The sequence below is a fragment of the Saccoglossus kowalevskii genome, chromosome 11 (genome assembly GCF_978046115.1).
Source record: "Saccoglossus kowalevskii chromosome 11, keSacKowa6.1, whole genome shotgun sequence".
Classification (NCBI taxonomy): domain Eukaryota; kingdom Metazoa; phylum Hemichordata; class Enteropneusta; family Harrimaniidae; genus Saccoglossus; species Saccoglossus kowalevskii.
The window spans coordinates 9853838-9872118 of NC_140651.1; the positions used below are offsets into that span (position 1 = coordinate 9853838).

General features: G+C 32.5%; 2 protein-coding genes across 2 annotated transcripts; one reads left to right on the top strand and one right to left on the bottom strand.

The window, feature by feature from the left end:
• Nucleotides 1–132: 132 nt before the first annotated feature.
• On the top strand, nucleotides 133–4039 carry LOC102806388 (putative acetylcholine receptor chaperone). The gene is made up of 3 exons (XM_006813608.3): nucleotides 133–266; nucleotides 1667–1853; nucleotides 2679–4039. The coding sequence occupies exons 1-3, from the start codon at nucleotides 156–158 to the stop codon at nucleotides 2816–2818; spliced, it is 438 nt and encodes a 145-aa protein (XP_006813671.1). The 5' UTR covers nucleotides 133–155; the 3' UTR covers nucleotides 2819–4039.
• Nucleotides 4040–16072: 12033 nt separating this feature from the next.
• LOC100373954 (transmembrane protein 35B-like) lies at nucleotides 16073–17561 on the bottom strand. The gene is made up of 2 exons (XM_002732412.4): nucleotides 17405–17561; nucleotides 16073–16569 (listed from the first exon to the last, which is right to left on the bottom strand). The coding sequence occupies exons 1-2, from the start codon at nucleotides 17501–17503 to the stop codon at nucleotides 16267–16269; spliced, it is 402 nt and encodes a 133-aa protein (XP_002732458.1). The 5' UTR covers nucleotides 17504–17561; the 3' UTR covers nucleotides 16073–16266.
• Nucleotides 17562–18281: the final 720 nt, after the last annotated feature.

Sequence of the window (18281 nt, forward strand, 5' to 3'; positions counted from 1 at the left end):
AATTGTTTACCAACGCGTATGCTCTCATTTACGAAATAGTTAATGCAAGGATCTTTCTCAAATTGTTATTCTATTTTTTTACTAACGTTATGTCGAATCATTTAAGTTTTAAGAAAATGTGCATTCACTTAGGAGTTGATAATTGTCTGAGCAATATGGCGTCCAATGTGCTGATCGCACTGTCCATAGCTATAGGAATCTTTTTTGTTTTCACTGGTAGCTTGAAGGTCACGCCTGCACTTAATAAGCAGATACACGATGAACTCGTGAGTATTGTTGAATCGTGATAGAATTTTACGCACTTTCAATGGCGAATGTTATTCTGTCGTACATCGTTTTATGAAAAGCGCCCTCCCCGTCGACCCAAACAAAATTCTAATTTTAAAATTCCCACGTGAAATAGCAAGGTTGATTTTACTAGTAGATTGCATTTCATTCGCTCATTATATATGTGTTGACAGTCATTTTTTAAGCAATATAGCATCCTAGATTCAAAACTGCAAAACACAGCAAAGAATCCAGCGCAGGACTAGAATAAACAGCATACATACAGCATGTAGTATTCAACTACTGTTTTAACAGTTTTTTGACGGAAACATCAAATTATCCTGACATGTAGGCGTGAGTAGCGCCCTCTCAGACCGTATGGCATCAGACCTCACTAACGCCTGACAGAATAGTGTATGTCTCACCGGCAGGATCAATACTGACCCAATACTGCAAATTCGCAAAGTTCACGCCTTTTTCAATGAGTTCAATGAATTTTCATTTTTGTGGTCATGGTAACACCGTCAATCAAAGCCGTGTTTGCATCATCGGCAAAAATCACAGACCGTTTTCAACAAAATGATAAACATTAGGCGGAAATTTGAAATATTGAATTAGTATTTTTAGAAATGCAAATGCTTGCTTTTTCACATTTTTGCGCGACTTCTTAAATTCATGCATAATCTTAGTCACATAACACAATTTGTTGCATCCTAATCTTATAATTCTTTGCGATATTTATCTACCATCATTATTTATTAATAATGAAGCCCGACATTTATTTGGTAGTCCTATGATGCATCTCTTTTATATTTCATAGAGGAATTAGCTTGATGAGATGCATCATGGGAGTACCACCATTTTGAGATGCATCATGAGAGTACTGCTATGTTGAGGTGCATTATTTTCAGATGCACCATGGGAGTATAACCATGTTGAAATGTATCATGGGAGTGCCACCATGTTAACATGCATCATGGGAGTACAACCATGTTGAGATGCATCATGAGAGAATCACCATGTTAAAGTGCATCATGGGAGTACCACATGTCTAGAGGCACCATGGGAGTAATGTCTTGTTGTAGAACTAATTCATTAATTAACTAGTTTTTAACCAATTTGTGTAATCACTAACATACATGAACTGACGTTACATGAAACTTTTCTTTCTCAAAGTAATAATTCCATGAATATTTTGATCATGGATAATCATTTAATTATCACCCTTTAAAGCTAGGGAGTCATCACTTGCACATTCGGCTGAAAGTGTCTGTGTTTACAAACAAGCATCTACCCATGAGCCTTCACATTTTCAGTGCACGTTGTTATTGTTGTTCAGCACTCCCGCTCATGCTAATTATATAATTCATTATGATCCACTCATTTTTTTTTCTTGCAGAGAAAAGATTTTGGTAAATATGCCAGAGATTTCCCGTTGAGACAGTACACTGGATGGAAACCCAAGTCTAAACTTTACATGAAGACTATTGGATGGTTTGAAGTGATATGTGGTGCAGTACTGGTATTTTTACCAAGCTCTAAACTTAAAAACCTTGCAAACTTGATACTACTAGGAATAATTACAGGTGAGACAACATCCTTGATATTTTAGATGATTTATTAATGAATTATTAGTTATGGAAATTATTAATATATATATACATAATAATATCTGCCAAGTACTATTTGGTTAACTTTTGGTTGAAAAATGATGCTATTATTCGCTTTTAAACATGTCAGTTTATCATATTATTATTATACATCTGTCACCGTAACGCCATACGTTACAGCGTGCCGTAATTTTGCGGTATTTTACGGGGTATTTTCATCCTACCATATTAGGAAATGCTATTTCCAAATATTGAATGATTACACGCGTAAGCGTCTTCTAATAATAAAAACAAACATGGCTGCCACAAGGGTTTGACCGGACTCCATACAAGGAAGTTCGCTGATTTCGGCATTCCCATAATGTATCCTTGGTAGAAAAAGAAGTATAATAATAAGGTTATTACGAAGATACCTCAAAGTATGCACTCAGACAGTATGCTGTCGCATCGACCTCTGCTGCGCGTCGGTCGATACTGCCGCTGTACTGTCTTCGTGCATACTTTGAGGTATTTTCGTAATAACCTTATAATATTGTCAGTACCTTGGTTCTGTATTGTATGTATGAATTAATTTAACAATGCTAGTCTATGTTAGTTTTGTTCTTCTCAAAATTATTTGGTGGGTTTCTTTATTGCTAATTTATTCATTTGTCGCAGCTTGATTAAACCACAGTGAATATGTAAAGTTTAAGGCTGGATCTATTGTTTTTACCACTAACCAGTTAATTTAAAAAATAGTGAATATGCCTGCAACATCAAATACACTAACATTATTGTTTTACATGATCTGATTTACTACAGGTGCAATCTACACCCACCATATTATAGGAGATCCTATCGCAAAGTCCACTGGTGCCATTATTTTCTGGCTATTACTGGTCACTAGGTTTATAATTGCTGTTAAATTCCAACCCAAGGAACGAAAGTTAAAGTCACGATAGAGTGCCATGATGTTACACAATGTAATAGCTGGCAATAAAAAATGGGTTAAATCATAGTAAAGGTCAAATCATTAGTGAAAGTTCAAGTGTCAAATCATAGTGAATGACATTTTTAGAGTCAAATTATTAGTGAAATGTTAAGTGTCAAATCATAGTAAATGAAATTCCCAGGGTCAAATCATAGTGAAGGATCTGATCAGAGAGGTTTTATCTGAGTAAGATAATTGTGTAAATTTGTAATTGTTGTTGGTCGACCATTAAAATTTAGTTTAAAACTATAATTGAAGGAAAAGCAAAATTTAATAGGTCTTCTCCAAATCTGAAGTTTTCAATTGTCATCTCCTTGCCACTATGAATAGAATGAATATTCACAGTGTTCTGTTTGTAAATAATTTTATATTAATTAAAAGATAATTTTAAAGTTCGTTGATTGCAATGTGAAATTTAAATAACTCTTTTTCAGTATGAATTATATGCACCTTTTGTATGTTCGAGTTCCCTCACTCCCCCTCCCCCTCCTCCTCCTCCCTACTTCACTCACTGGCAATTCTATAGCCATATCAGCAATTTATAAACAAAGTCAAAATCCAATTTCTAGTACGTCATTTCAAAATCACCTTTTAATCATGTCATTGTGGCAATATATTTACCGGTATCCCTTATCAATACACAAAATAAATACATATAAAAATTTCCACATTTTTAAAAACTTTGAATCTTATTCTAGTAATATATTTCATTTGGTCTAAAAAAGAAATTATAGAAAAATGCAATAATGTTGAAAATATTGATGAGTCAAATTATGGAATTTGAATAATTGTGTGCAATCCTTCTGCAATCTTACATATTGACATGTTTGGGAACATAGTTTGTTTCGGCTTTCTAAAAACTTCTACAGATGTCAGCTACTGTGAAGACTAATTTGCATACTGTGAATCATGGCAATATTCTCTAATACAATGTACTTGTCAGTCAGATGTTTCAGATTTTAGTTGGATGGGGGGCAATTTATTAATATATCCTCCATCATAAAAAATGAGAAATCTCAAATTACTCTGATTAGAAATGTTTTTCATGTATACAGTGCAACTATGCAATGTTTTTAATTACAGTTTGAATGATTACATTTTATATACATTAAGAGATAGAATTGTACTTTCATGATTGGGTGAAAAATGTTTTATTGTCGATTTTTAAATAAACAATTTGCCATTCACATTAGATATGCTTGATCGAATTACTTTCACATGCACACTAGCTTACATGAAATATACCTAGCAATCTCACAAATATTTGGTAGATATTTAGAAGAATTTTTGATTAACTATGTCGAACTGAATGCAAAACAGAGTAGAAACTTTCTAAAATCGCACACATTCGTTTTTAATCAACTGAATAAGTTCTTTTTAGCATACAAACCAAAAATTACATTAATTGTATGCTTTTTCGTAAACATATTGGTTATTTAGACAATGGACACATGCCACTCACTTAAAAGGCATTAGTCACTGTGCCACAAGATATATGGGTCTCATATAAACAAATATGGCCGCTTTGACTGTTGAGCAGATCAACGAGTACACTGAGACATTACCAAGCTTTAATTATGTGTTTTCTATGGGATTGGAAGGTATCAAAGGAGTCACCGGCGGTAATTAGTGTGAGTCGCACCCAGGTCAAACCTCATACTTGTGATTTACATTTGAAGAGTGCATTGGATTGTGGGAAAATCAATGTTTATCAACACAAATGTCGCACATGAGCAGTGCGACGACTACTGCCCTTTAAGCAGAGTTTGCTACTAATTGAGCAAATTTCATAGTAACGCATTGAATCATAAATGGACAAAGAACAGATACTATAGAAATTATCAAACATTTGATTGATGGTTCATAACAACAGCGATACGACCAGTATCTCACTACAAAGCATATATTGTATTCATCATCTTGTGGGATAGTCTTGTGAATAAGTGGTTGGTATGACAACATACTCTGTGTCCCATGATTTTTTTCTTCTTTTCTTCTGTTGTTCTAAATAGTGACCTCTAACACTAGTTCTGATTTGTTGCTGGTTTTGCAAGACTAGAACATGATTTGCATATAGATACTGTAAAATACTTCGCTATTTTCGCTAAACGATCATACTGCGCATTATGAAAAGGTTTAATAATTTTATTGACCAAAAGCAACCTGTTATTTCAGTTTGAATTTGTGAAACTCACATAACTTTTGTAATCAAAGAAAGCTTAGAAAGAACTCCCGTGTGCTGAGAGTATTTGGAGACGCATTAAAATTAATTCAAAATTTAAGATTTGCCTCTCAACCGAGAAACTTGGCAACTAATATTTGTCTGCTATTTGAGATGTGCAACATGAAAACGGTTCTTGAGATATCTGTGGAACAGACAGACACAGGGAGTAAAAAATGAAGAGATTTGTATGCTTGTGTCTAACAAGAACAAGTTTTATTTACAGACTTTTGAATACACTAACTAAAAATACAATATGTACAAATTAGAAATAAACAAAACACATTTAATCCAATAAATCCATTAAATGTAATTGCTTACTTATTCTGTTCCCTGTAACAGGATTTAAATTTCTGAGGTGACAAGAATTTATTATATCATTTTTCATATATGATATTGTAATTGCATTCATAATTATTTATAAATTGTACACACGATTGTAAACAATTTGCCACCAAGATGGTTGAAAACTAGACTCATTTAAATAAATTAAAATAATTAAATAAAATGTGCAAAGTTTCCACAATATATTGCAAAAAAAACATATTTTCTTTATATAATACCCCTAAATCTATTTAAAGCATATTTGTTTCAGTATTTATTGATATATTTGTATAGCAGGTTCATTTTTGAAAAAATTCATGCAATGGAAAACAAAACTTGTTTAAATGAAAAAGGGGATATTGAAAATGTATACATTTCAATAATATATTTAGATGGTGCACTACATAATACAAAAATGTACTTATGAAAAGTTGCATATCTAGAGAATGAAAAGTGATATAAACAAGCAGCCTGTCGGCTTACATAGCTCCGCTGTTAGCAATGCACATTTCAATTAAAGAACTGAAGATATCATTAGAAAATGAACAATATGTATAGTATCAAAGCAATCGGACTTACAGTTTTTAACAAGAAGTCGAAAATATCACTTTCTATCAAAAATGACCAAAATATTCACCAAAATTAGAGAATTGAAGATATCATCATAAAATGAACAAATCTGAGAGAGGTCCACATGTAGTACCTATATGTATACCGGTAATATCAAAGCAATTGGACTTGTGGTTATTAACAAGAAGTCGAAAATATAACTTTTTACCAAAAATGACAAAAATATTCACCAAAAATAGAGAATTAGAGATTTTGACATGAAATGAACAAATCTGAGAAAGAACCATCCAAGGTACCTGTACTTGCATATCAAATTTGAAAACATTCTGACTTGCGGTTTCGAAGAAGAAGTTGAAAATGTAAAGTTGACGACAACGGACAATCAGTAATATGAACAGCTTCGCTGTGTCGACTTTGTCGACAGAGAAGCTAAAAAACTGTAAATTGCATTCTCCTATATTTGTGGAGCTCTTTCATCTGGAGCATAATACTGTTTGCATTGACTTCCCATTTAATATCTACTTGTAGTACTATATTTCACAATAATGACCTTAATATGTTGTCTTGTGAGCATATTTGACTGTATGATAAAGGTGTTAACACCATCTACACCAATATGTCACCTGAATAAATTCTACAACAAGGTAAGTCGTTGTAATGAGTGTGATCTATATCCGAAGTATTGCATTCATTAACATTTCCACACCATTACCAGCATCAATCAATGCTGATTGACCCACCACTGGCGATGAAGAATGACAGCATTGGATGTGAAAACCACTACATCCATCCACAACCTGATTCTAAAGTGACCCACTGTCTAAGACAATGTGTATCATCATGGCACTGTCACTGCGTCTTTAACTTGTATTCCTTGTATTGGGATTTAACAGCAATTATAAACCTAGTGAACAGTAATAGCCAGAAAATAATGGCACCAGTGGACTTTGCGATAGGGTCTCCTATAATATGGTGGGTGTATATTGCACCTGTAGGAAAAAAAATAAAAGTCAGATTCTGTAAAACAAAAAAATATTCAGTGAGTGTAATTTTAGATTTGACGGATTCATAAAGTTTTAAAATCACTAGTTTGTAAAGAAAAACAAAATTATTATATTTTACATATTCATTGTCTTTTAATTATGTTGCTATTTATATAGTTGACGTCAACAGACACTGGTAATTTGTATTAATTTAAGCTGCAAGAGTGACTAATAATAATTCTGAAAATAAACACATGCATCCTTTGCCAAAATCAACCATTGTTAGTACAACTCGTAGACCATAAACTTGAAAACTCAATGAAAAAAGGTTGGCAGTATGTGATTTAACACTACAGTGATTTGATTTGATCTGTCCTGTGGTGATACACATGTAATAATCAAAATATAATTTTGTACTGAAAATGACAAATGTATTTATCAAAAAAATGAAAATAATAATATTGTCACGAAATGAATAAATCTGAAAAAGGTACATGTACACCCAAGTATCACAACAATCAGCCTGGTAGTTTTCTAGAAGGTGAAGTTTTTTACAAAAAAAAATGACATAACTATCCACTATAAATAAAGTATTGATGATTTTGTCACAAAATGAACAAATTTCACAAGGGTATATCAAGTATTAAAGCAATGAACCGGGTAGTTTTCAGGAAAAAATATATTATTTCTTACCAAAAAACATCACTAAAAACAAAGATTTAATGATGTTGTCATGAAAATTTACAAATCTGACTGAGGTATCCCATGGTACCCAAGTGTCATTTATGAAAGTATTTGAGTTGGTGGTTTTCAAGAAGAAGTCAAAAATATAATTTTAAACTAACTATATGGCAAAATTATTACAAAAAATAAAGAATTATTGGTATCATTTATCAAATCAGTTAGGTTGATAACTCTCAAGTAGAAGTAGAACATGTTATTGTTGATTGGCGGATGGCGAATGAACAACAGGCACTTACTCTACTCTGTCATCTTCAGTGATGGTAGAGCTAAAATTATAAATTATGATTGTAAAACAAATACATTTATTAAGAGATCCCAAATACTGACAATGTCAATATGATCACCTGACATTTCAGAAATCAATTGCATCACTTTTTAACCAAAAATGAACAAAACAGTATTAATTCGCAAATATTTCTTTGAAATATGTATTCACGTATTGCAGGTCTTTGATATATTTTCATATTTTCCATAAACTACTAATCAACGGCCAACATCTAAAAGATGAAGATGTTATTTCTCCTGTAATTATTCCTAGTAGTATCAAGTTTGCAAGGTTTTTAGGTTTAGAGCTTGGTAAAAATACCAGTACTGCACCACATATCACTTCAAACCATCCTATAGTCTTCATGTAAAGTTTAGACTTGGGTTTCCATCCAGTGTAAAGTTTCCATCTTGTGTACTGCTTTAACAGGAAATCTTTGGCATATTCACCAAAATTTTCACTCTGCAAAAAAAAAAATGGGTATAGTTTTGAGGTCATATTAGCAACTGGTTGGAAAGAAAAAAATGAGGACAACATTCTTATTTTTATCCTATCATAAAAAACTTATTTCTTTCAAACTGAAAGCATTTAGGGAACACAAAATATGGTTTTAACCAAACACTGGTGTTGTCAAGTTTTGTCAGCATCCAAAAAATTAGTTTTGTTCATTATAGTTGCTTCTATGAAATATTAAAAGGCCACTGTCAACAGAACTGCACATGCATCATTGTGGATTTTTGGCTTCGCAGCCAGTTGGAAGAGTTCTTTTGCCTAAAAATTCCTTAAATTTTTGTAAAATGCCTAATAATCTCCCTGGGCCTACCAGAAAGGTAATGGCCATGCATTGCAGATTAATACTTCCCATAGAAGAAGAGATCACCAAGGTCTGAGTGATAATCTTTTTAGTCGTCAATTTCATCTAGATGTGATTAGTGAGTGGGGATCTAAATCATGATGTCATTTGCGTATTATATTCAGAAGAGTGCCACCTAAGCATTATGTTAAAATTTGTCATGTTCAAACTTTTGAAATAAGAATAAAATGAATGGTAATGAATGTTTAATGTTCATTTCTCATATTTTAAATTTAAATTCTAATATTTTAACATGCTTTCTCATATGTTAAATTTAAATACTCATATTTTAAATTGGAATGCTTATAATTTAATGTTCCAATTTTAATTACAGCTCTAATCACACACCATAGGCAGTATATATATATTCAGTCATCGCCCACTCAACACAGCCATGCATCGCATGGATATAGCAAAATGAGATGGATGTGCGCAGCAAATAGATGCGCATTGTTTTGAATCAAACAGATGAACCAAACGCAAACTAATAACTGCAAGAACTTCGATTTATCCGAAATTACTTCGAATTTTGGCTCAATTAAATAAAATATCGTGTAAGTGGAATTGATGTTATGATATTGCTGGTGAACGCATGCGCATTCCGCGATTGTGCCTAACCCGTCCACCTCATTTCGCCAAGGTGCGGTGTTGTTTGGACATATAAATTGTTTTGATCGCATTTGAAAATAGAAACATACTTTAACAGAAATAACAAACTTCGGCCTTTGGAGAATTGTGAATTAACAACGACCAAAAATTCATTAAAATACTACATGCTTCATACACATAAGTTTTCAAATAAAATAAAGCTATTAACCCTACAGTGGGATAATCCTAAATATTTTTTTTCCTATTAATCTTTTAACATCTTAATTTATTTTTTATCTTTATCATAGTTTAGTTGATTTAGCTGCTGTATTTTGTATGATTTTATTTTATTTACCATACTGTGCCATCTGATGGTTACTGCCACTACATATGGGAAATTATCGAGAAGCTATCAAATGATATATCCAATAATATTTGAAGTACAATGATCATAAACAACAATTTGTAACAATGTAACAAATATACAGTACAATTATATTTTTTTATGTTTTACTGTAGATTTTAAGCTTAAATGTTTTTTGTTTTATTTTAAATTTATGCATAATTTAACAAGCAAATAAAGACACAACGAAGAAAAACAATGATAACAAACAAATAGAGGTTAATTTTGGAACGTTTGGTCAAAATGTTCTAGAATTATGAAAACCATCTCGTTATAATGAGAATACAACCACATAATAACGGAATACGTATTTTTCCTTGATGGGGGGAAAAACGATCTAGTCGCTTATTGGGGGGTTTCAAGCGCATGGGGAAATTAGCCGCGGAACTTAAAGGGCGGCAGTCGTCGCACCGCGTCCTGTTCGGTATGGGACTCATAGCGACGTATACAACGCGTGTAAAATACATTGTTTATTTACATGAAATTCGAGCACGCGCTGCGCTACGACCACCGCGCTTTAAGTACGTTACTCGCATACCGCTGTATAGTTGGTAATTTGAATGTCTGAGTAGTCTGTGCATCACATGACGTCTTCCTGGAGCCGTCATCGTGAACATACAATGTACCTTGATTATCTATTCACACTCATTCATTACTTTTTTTTCTATAAAACGCAAAACACTATTTTTAAATTTAAGAAGATGTGATACGGTTTCACAAAAACATTGAGAATGTTCTTATTTGTTGTACATTTGCAGATTATTCTAATATAAACTATTATCAATTAATAACTGTTCAATTAAAGTCTTTGGAATTTGTTGAAGATTATGCAAATATGAGATTGGTTATTGCTATACAAGTCATGTATGGGAAAACATGTAGAATTTTTTTTATAATTGTGATTTATGCTGATTACGGAGTTGATATACATGTGACTTAATAATGAGCATTTTTTTGAAACGCGAGATAATGACACAATACGTCTGGGTAGGATAACGGTCCTCTTTGTAACGATACGCCGAGTACTAGTAGTTACAGTGATTCTCCGTACGCTATTTTTTTGGCTTATATTACGTGTTCACACATGAAATCTGCTCGCCTGTTTAGAACCCAATAACGATTTTGATGATGTTTGTGGTACTTACATTTACGACTGTTTTGATTTACAGCGACTTTCACCGTCTCTAGAAATATTAATCAAAATATGACTTTTTTTAACCAAAACGGCATTACATCTAATTATAGATTAATACATTCTTACAACATTGGCAAAACACGAAGCGATCTAACACATAAACACGGGATAATTTATAACTATGACATACTTGTTCATTTCACTATTGATTCAAAATAATAGAAATGCCATGAAAAAAGTCAAACAAGATGATAAGTTCATTTCGTTTACATGTGTCATACTTGAAACAAATAAGCGCTAATATTTCAAATAATTCTCAGAAAAGTAATTATTATTATTATTCACCAAAAAATATGTTTTTTCCGAGCAAATTTCGAGTTTTCGTAATGACAAATAAAACCACAGAAAACGCATGTCACATAAAAAACATTTTGGGTTCAAAAGTTCAACAACAAAAAACAACATGTACCCAGAATGCATTTCTTCGGAATTGTGAATAATATGAACTCTTTACCGGTGTACGTAAATTTGTCACCAGCCTTGGACATATTAAAATTCATCTAGGCTTGATTGGAGGAACGCTATAAATATTAATTAGACTACTTGGAAATATTCTCACCATGTGTACACACTATTGTTCTTTTAGTAGTTTTGCAAGTTAAGACCAACGCTAGGCATCAGTCTAAATGTTCTATCACTTACTGCAAAATCATTTATTTTCACTGACATGTAATTTCACTATTTTGATGTTCTGAGCATATTCACTGTGTTTTAATTTCACGAATTTGTCAAGAAAACAATGAGTTTTATTGTCATGTTACATGTTCACATGGATTTAATTTAGCGGATTTTACTTATATGGAAACTAGCGAAATTAAAACCCAGCGAATAATTATTGCGTTAAAAGTATTATTATTATTATTATATAAACTCGAAAGCTCTGAACAACTTTCAGGTGGAGTGTACATTGAAAAAAACAAATCTGGCAATAAGTGACGTCAAACTATGTGATATGCATTTTTGTCACATTGCATTACAATAAGAGTAGCTAAAGTCCTGATAATATTGGTATGACTTATGTTATAATTCTAATAGCTCAACTGTCTTTGCACCAATCTGGTTTAAATCCAGTTAAGGTATCAACTTCAATTCTTTTTTTCAATTATTTAAAAAAAAATTATGATATTTCATTGTTATTTTTTTATTATTTATTTATGACTGTTTTATTAATGTTTCAAATTTGTGTTCAATATTGTAGTAAGGCGACCAAAATGCAATATATAAAGAGAAAACTTAATATAAAAAAACACAAGTCCCCAAAAAGGATAGACAGGAAAGATCAACTTTAATAAAATTGTATAACGCAACATTGTCAAATCTAATATTAAAGTAAATGTGGGCACAAAGTATAGTCACGTATCCCTTTACTTTAATCCAAGAGAAAGATTAAATTAAACTTAGATATTTGAGGGGAATTTAAGTTATAATGATACAGTTAATTTAAAGAATTACAATTTAATTAGTTTAATAAAATTGTGAAAAAATTTAATTTGTGTATAGCATTGCATTTTAATTAAAGTTTCTCCACAGATTTGGTTCTGGTTCTGCGTTTTATAGACAACTATATATACCATGGTTTTCAAATTGTCCAGTTTTAGGATTTATAGATAAATCCTCAAAAGAATGGTTTTCGAAATAAGTTTTTAATTGTAAAAACAGTTTTATGAAATATGTAATGTTTAATATGCAAAGAAAAGATGAATTCATAAAGCCATCAATTCTATAGAAGAAGTAATGATACAGGATTGGTATAGGTTCTACCATGTTTGTTGTATTAATTTGATTTGTATTAATTTGTATTACTGATTGTAGCAAACATGCTTACATAATTTGTATTTTTGGACAAAAGTCATATTTTCACCCAATTTTGTCGTTTGGCTCTGGCTCAAAAATTAAGGTTCATTTCCAAAAATTTTAAGGAATAAAAGAAAAAAAATGCAGAAACATTTGGGAGAGAAAGTCTGGAGATGAAAAGGTTAATGATGTAGCATAAAGTAAATAATTTTTCGTAACGAGTTTGAATGAAATTACTCGGCAAAACATGGCTATTATGTATTATAGAAAGCCAATAGAAGCCAAATTTAGTTTTTAATATTTCAAATACACTTATGTATCTTCGAACCACTAATGCTGACTGCATATGTCTGTACTTGTAATAGAGCAAATGTGATACAGTACGTTTAAGCAGTGCTTAAACTTCAGAGGCATTGAAGACAATTGCCTAGATTTCCAAGGAGTTAGTTTTGGTGCCTTCCAAAAGCACAGATTTTTCCTATACTATTACTACGATAAGGTAAATTTTTGCCTTGAAAATGGGATTTTTTGATCGATATGTATGATAAATTTATCAGTAATCACAATAATATATTACAAATTGTTTATTCCCATAACTATAAATACCTTACAAAAATTCTTTAATTCTTTAGATTAATCTAAAGATTACATTTACCATCACATTTCATCAAAATTTTACACAAAAAGTGTTCATGATTCAGTTTTATCATAAACAGGATTCTTCTAATATTGTACATCAATGATTTTTGCCAAAAAATACAGCAACCACCCTGAAAGTCAGCCGAATAGTGCCCTTTTATTATGTTAATTGGACCAGTACCTGTAAATGGTAGATTAAATATCATAGCTTAGAGACTTGATTCTCATTGGTTCAGAAGCACATGACACAGACATGTGATATGCAAATTTATGTTACACCAGGGCCAGTCAATTCAGTTCAATTCAAGATGGTGTAGATTAAAGAACACATTTCTACCATAGTATTAAATTTACACTGTAATCTTCACTGAAACTTAAGCACCACAAGCACAAAAGATACAAAAACTCGAAATCATACATTAAATAAACAGCTGTTGACTTAAATTTAAAGCTACAGTCTATCAAAGACTGGGAATGGTGCAGTCAAAATGATTTCAGGGTATTGAAGGTAGCATGTAAAATATAATATCAGATTTAGAATACATATACAATACAATTTCCAAGTAAAGACTACTTCCCAATATATAGGATTTGTCAGATGTGGAGCACGATGTTCCAAAATATCACTGCTCTGCTATGAGCCTTTAGGTGCATAGATCTTCTGCTCAATAATCAGAAAATGAATCAGTGTCACAGATGTCATATTGCAAAGCTCAAATTACATGACAACAAGGAAAGCAGTTTACAGTTATATATGTTGCATGGGACCCATATCAGATGCGCCACAACAACTGTAGTGCTTTAATGTAGCCAATTTAGGGACAACCACATCATAATATACATATATAAATAAAAACAGATTTTTTGCTGAATTAGCTACAACTTGAATTAGTATAAAATACATGATGTTAAAATGACCTATTAAATGGGAGGATCATCACCTGCGCATGCGCGAGAATTGAGTCCCAAGCGACGATAACATACGTTAAAAACACAAAGGATCATGGGTAGACGCTAGTTTGTAAACAATGACACGCTATGGCCATCTGACGCATGCGCAGGTGACGACTCCCCTGCTTTAACTAAATTACCGATAATTCGCGTTAGCTAATTAAGATACATGTACTGTAAAATCTGCATCGCAATTTCTATTGAAATGGTGCAATGCAACAGAAAGCATGCTGCTTCTATTAGAGCATCTACACATATGAGAAATGATGAATTTTTGGTTCTCAATTGTTCAAAATAAATGGGTACAGCTTCTATTAGGGATGCAGGGATACAGATTTTACAGTACTAGTTACACACATTAGAATTACTGTAAAATGACTAATTTTCACTGGGTTTAAATTTCACTGATTTACCATCTCAGGCATATTCAGTGGGTTTTAAATTCACGGTTTTGTCATTTAGATAATGTGTTCTATGCTAAATTTTACATATTCACTGTGTTACTGTCAGTTCCAAAATGGTAACAAATTTGTGTTATATGTGAAACTAAAAGTAAGATACAAAATGAGAAATAAACGTGCATATCATCACTAGCAAAAACAGAATCCTATGTAAATCACATACCCAAGTAGTGCAATACCATAAAACTTATAGAAATTAAATGTGAAATTTGATCACCATATTTGCTCTATTAGTAACGCATGCACTTATGTCAGTTAGGTAATCGTAGTCTTAAGTAATTATTCAACAGATAATCAGACATTCAGGACAAGTTATGTTTCAGGTATAGTTGTGTTTCTATGGTCAAAATAAGTAATATTTTAATGAATCAGTAAGTATGTGGGTTCTAATAGAGCAAATACGGTACACATATTTTAAGTTTGAAGTCCTGTTTTTTTACAATCTTTTGTAAAGTATTTCAAGCCATAATGCTAACATTTATATAAATGAAGCATTGTGTGGCAGTGTAACCAACTGTTTACATGCCTTCCTAGTTTTTTTTTTTAGTTCGAAAATGAGTTTGAATGAAAATAGTACTAGAGGTATGCAACTTAGTTCAATGAGCAATTTAAGAAACATCGTCAACTGCAATTTGATTATTGGTGACATCCCTGAAGGTCACACATCCTGGTACTTATTGATGACCCCCCTTGAATTTCACACATACTTGTATTCAGGGATTTTTTTAAACAAGAGAACAGGAGTGCAGCGCCCTAATGCCATGGCCATGAGCCCCCTTACCCTGGGGAGCAGATCAGATCCTCTGGCAACCATAAAATTATGATTATTAAACCAGGGATCACATGTGGGCAGTCTTCAACTGTGATCTGTCTGATAGTAATTTTGGCCCCAAGGAAGCCATAGAATGCTCCAATTTAACTTTGAATTATCAAAAACGACATGTACCCTAATAGGGAGAATTCTATTTCCCCACTTGGTGGCGTCGCTGAATTGCAGTGCTCCCTCTTGCAGTTTTTTTCTAGAAAAACCCTTCTGTATGAATTATTATTTTTGAAAAAAACAAACTGTGATTACCTGAAAACCGCCAATAATTAGTGACAACTATGAAACTATTGGTAACTCATATTTCGTACATGATTCGGTTGTTTTGTGAGATTTTTCACCCCAAAAATTTGCTCACATAAACTGGGCATTTCATACCCTAACAATTCATAGGTTAAGTACAGTACTGTACACTGTTAACCAGTTTAATTTAATGAGTGACAAATACTCTTGAATTCGACCAGTCAGTGAAAATCACAAAACTTTGTAGCAGCGAGATTAGTGATTTTCCAAAAATGTCATTAAATGTTTACCGTTAAATTACAAAAATTTCTAGCATTGAAAATGAAATGGTTTACAGTTTATACATGGAGTTGACAGCATATCTAGTCTTCCTTGCTTTTGACTTCACACTGACATAAAATTCCAATCAGTGTCAGTCCAATGACCACAGGGAAAGCTATTTGTGCCGGCGGCTCATGAAGCTGTTGCAGGGTAAATGTAGCTCCAGCCATGATGACGATCAATAATAAGGCAGTGAACTTCTTGAGTCTCAGAGGTCCAACCAGTAGTATCAAACCTCCAACTGTTTCAACAATACCGACGACAAACTGGTACATTGCCGGTTCCGGTTTTATATCAAAGCGAAGTAGTGGAAATACAGTTGAGAAACGAACAAATGCTTTTGTCTGAAAATAGATGAAAATTAATTGTTATTGGTTTTTTGAAGCCACAACAGCAGTTCATGTTGACATATGTTTTCACAATATCTGTTCATAAATCCCCTAGTGCTTAATACAAAATCTAGGCAATGTGGGGTTACCAAAAACACAACATATTTTTTATTTAACTGAATTCAGATCTTGTGCTGTATGGATACAAGAATCTGTTGAAGATTTAATCTTCCCTGCTTATATTTCGGGATCAAATCCTGCATCCAATAATAGTGCGTGTAGCACATAGCAATGGAAAGAAGACAAAATGGGTGAATGTCAAATTAAATTGCCAACAATGCTGCACTTTAAAACACTGTCGCTAATTTGTAAAGATATAGTGATTATATTGATTTCTATCTGTTATAATATGACCAGTGCAATTTTTTTTTCATAGTTTCTTGTCTGAACATATTTTTTAAATGTGTCAACATTTTCCCTGCAACATCTTGCATGTAATTTTATTTTTCTCTCATTTTGCTCTTTGTGAAGTGGGAATTATCAGTGAGAATTACGTCCCAGGAAATACAAAATAATTTACATTGTGGAACCTAAAGGTCAACGCAGACCCAAAGCATATAATCAAAAAACATCTGGCTTTGTGCAGCATACACTGAACAGTGATACAGCTCCCAGCAATTTGCGTTTTCTATCGTATTTTAATAATTAGTTTTATAAATACTGTACTATTTTAAGGCTAGTGTTGTGTTGTTGTTGAAAACAATTCACCTACAACACGGACCACATAATATCACATCATAATATTGTTGTGTTTTGCACAACAAGAAGTGAAAACAATTATTTTTCTCACCATTTCTTCGTGCATTACTCCGGCTGGACACAATTTTGAACCGCCCGCAACGATGAACAAAACGCCAAGCGCATACACAACATATCTGAAAACCCCCATGGTTCGTAGCTATAAGATGAAGTCTTAAAACCTTGAAGATTGAATCACCACATACGCCGAGATGCTATCTTTCGCGGGTAAAAAAAGGTCACGCACAGGTCACGTAACGCTTCAAACAACGCCGCCATTAGTTGAACTTTAATGTTTACTTTGTTTTCAATTGTCCCTTAACCGTGTTGATTGGCCTAGTTCAAGTATTGATTGATTGAATGGCTGGAAAACCCAGGTGTTGATTTGTTAAATTAAACCGTTTAATTTTCATTTCTATAATCTTTTATGATTTCAGGATTTTATTGCATCCGTGAATTTCAAAACAAAGTTTCGCAAAAATCATCGACACTACATTTTGTAGGATTTCAGAGAAATCTGTTTCTCGCGTTATGAAACAAAATCCACAAAATTCAGATAAAAGGGATAACCGTGTAGATATTATTTAAAATATTCATCGCGTTCAAAATTAAATCAATTTTAGAACTTTCAAACAAAGCCCGTTACAGGTCAACAGTTATTGTAAGGAAACTCATTGATAAATTATCACTACAGTGGAAATAAACCAAACTACTACTAAACTGTTACATCTGCAGTCATTTATAATATGAATATGAACACAGACGATATTAAAAAATCAAGAGAAAAGTCATAGAAAAACTACCATAACAACTTTTGCTAATTACAGGACATTTACCCTAAGCGCGCACTTTCAGTTCACAACGAATGTTCATGTTCCGGTGACGATGGTTCTTGATGGAAAAATCATAACAAAGAACACCCGTGATAT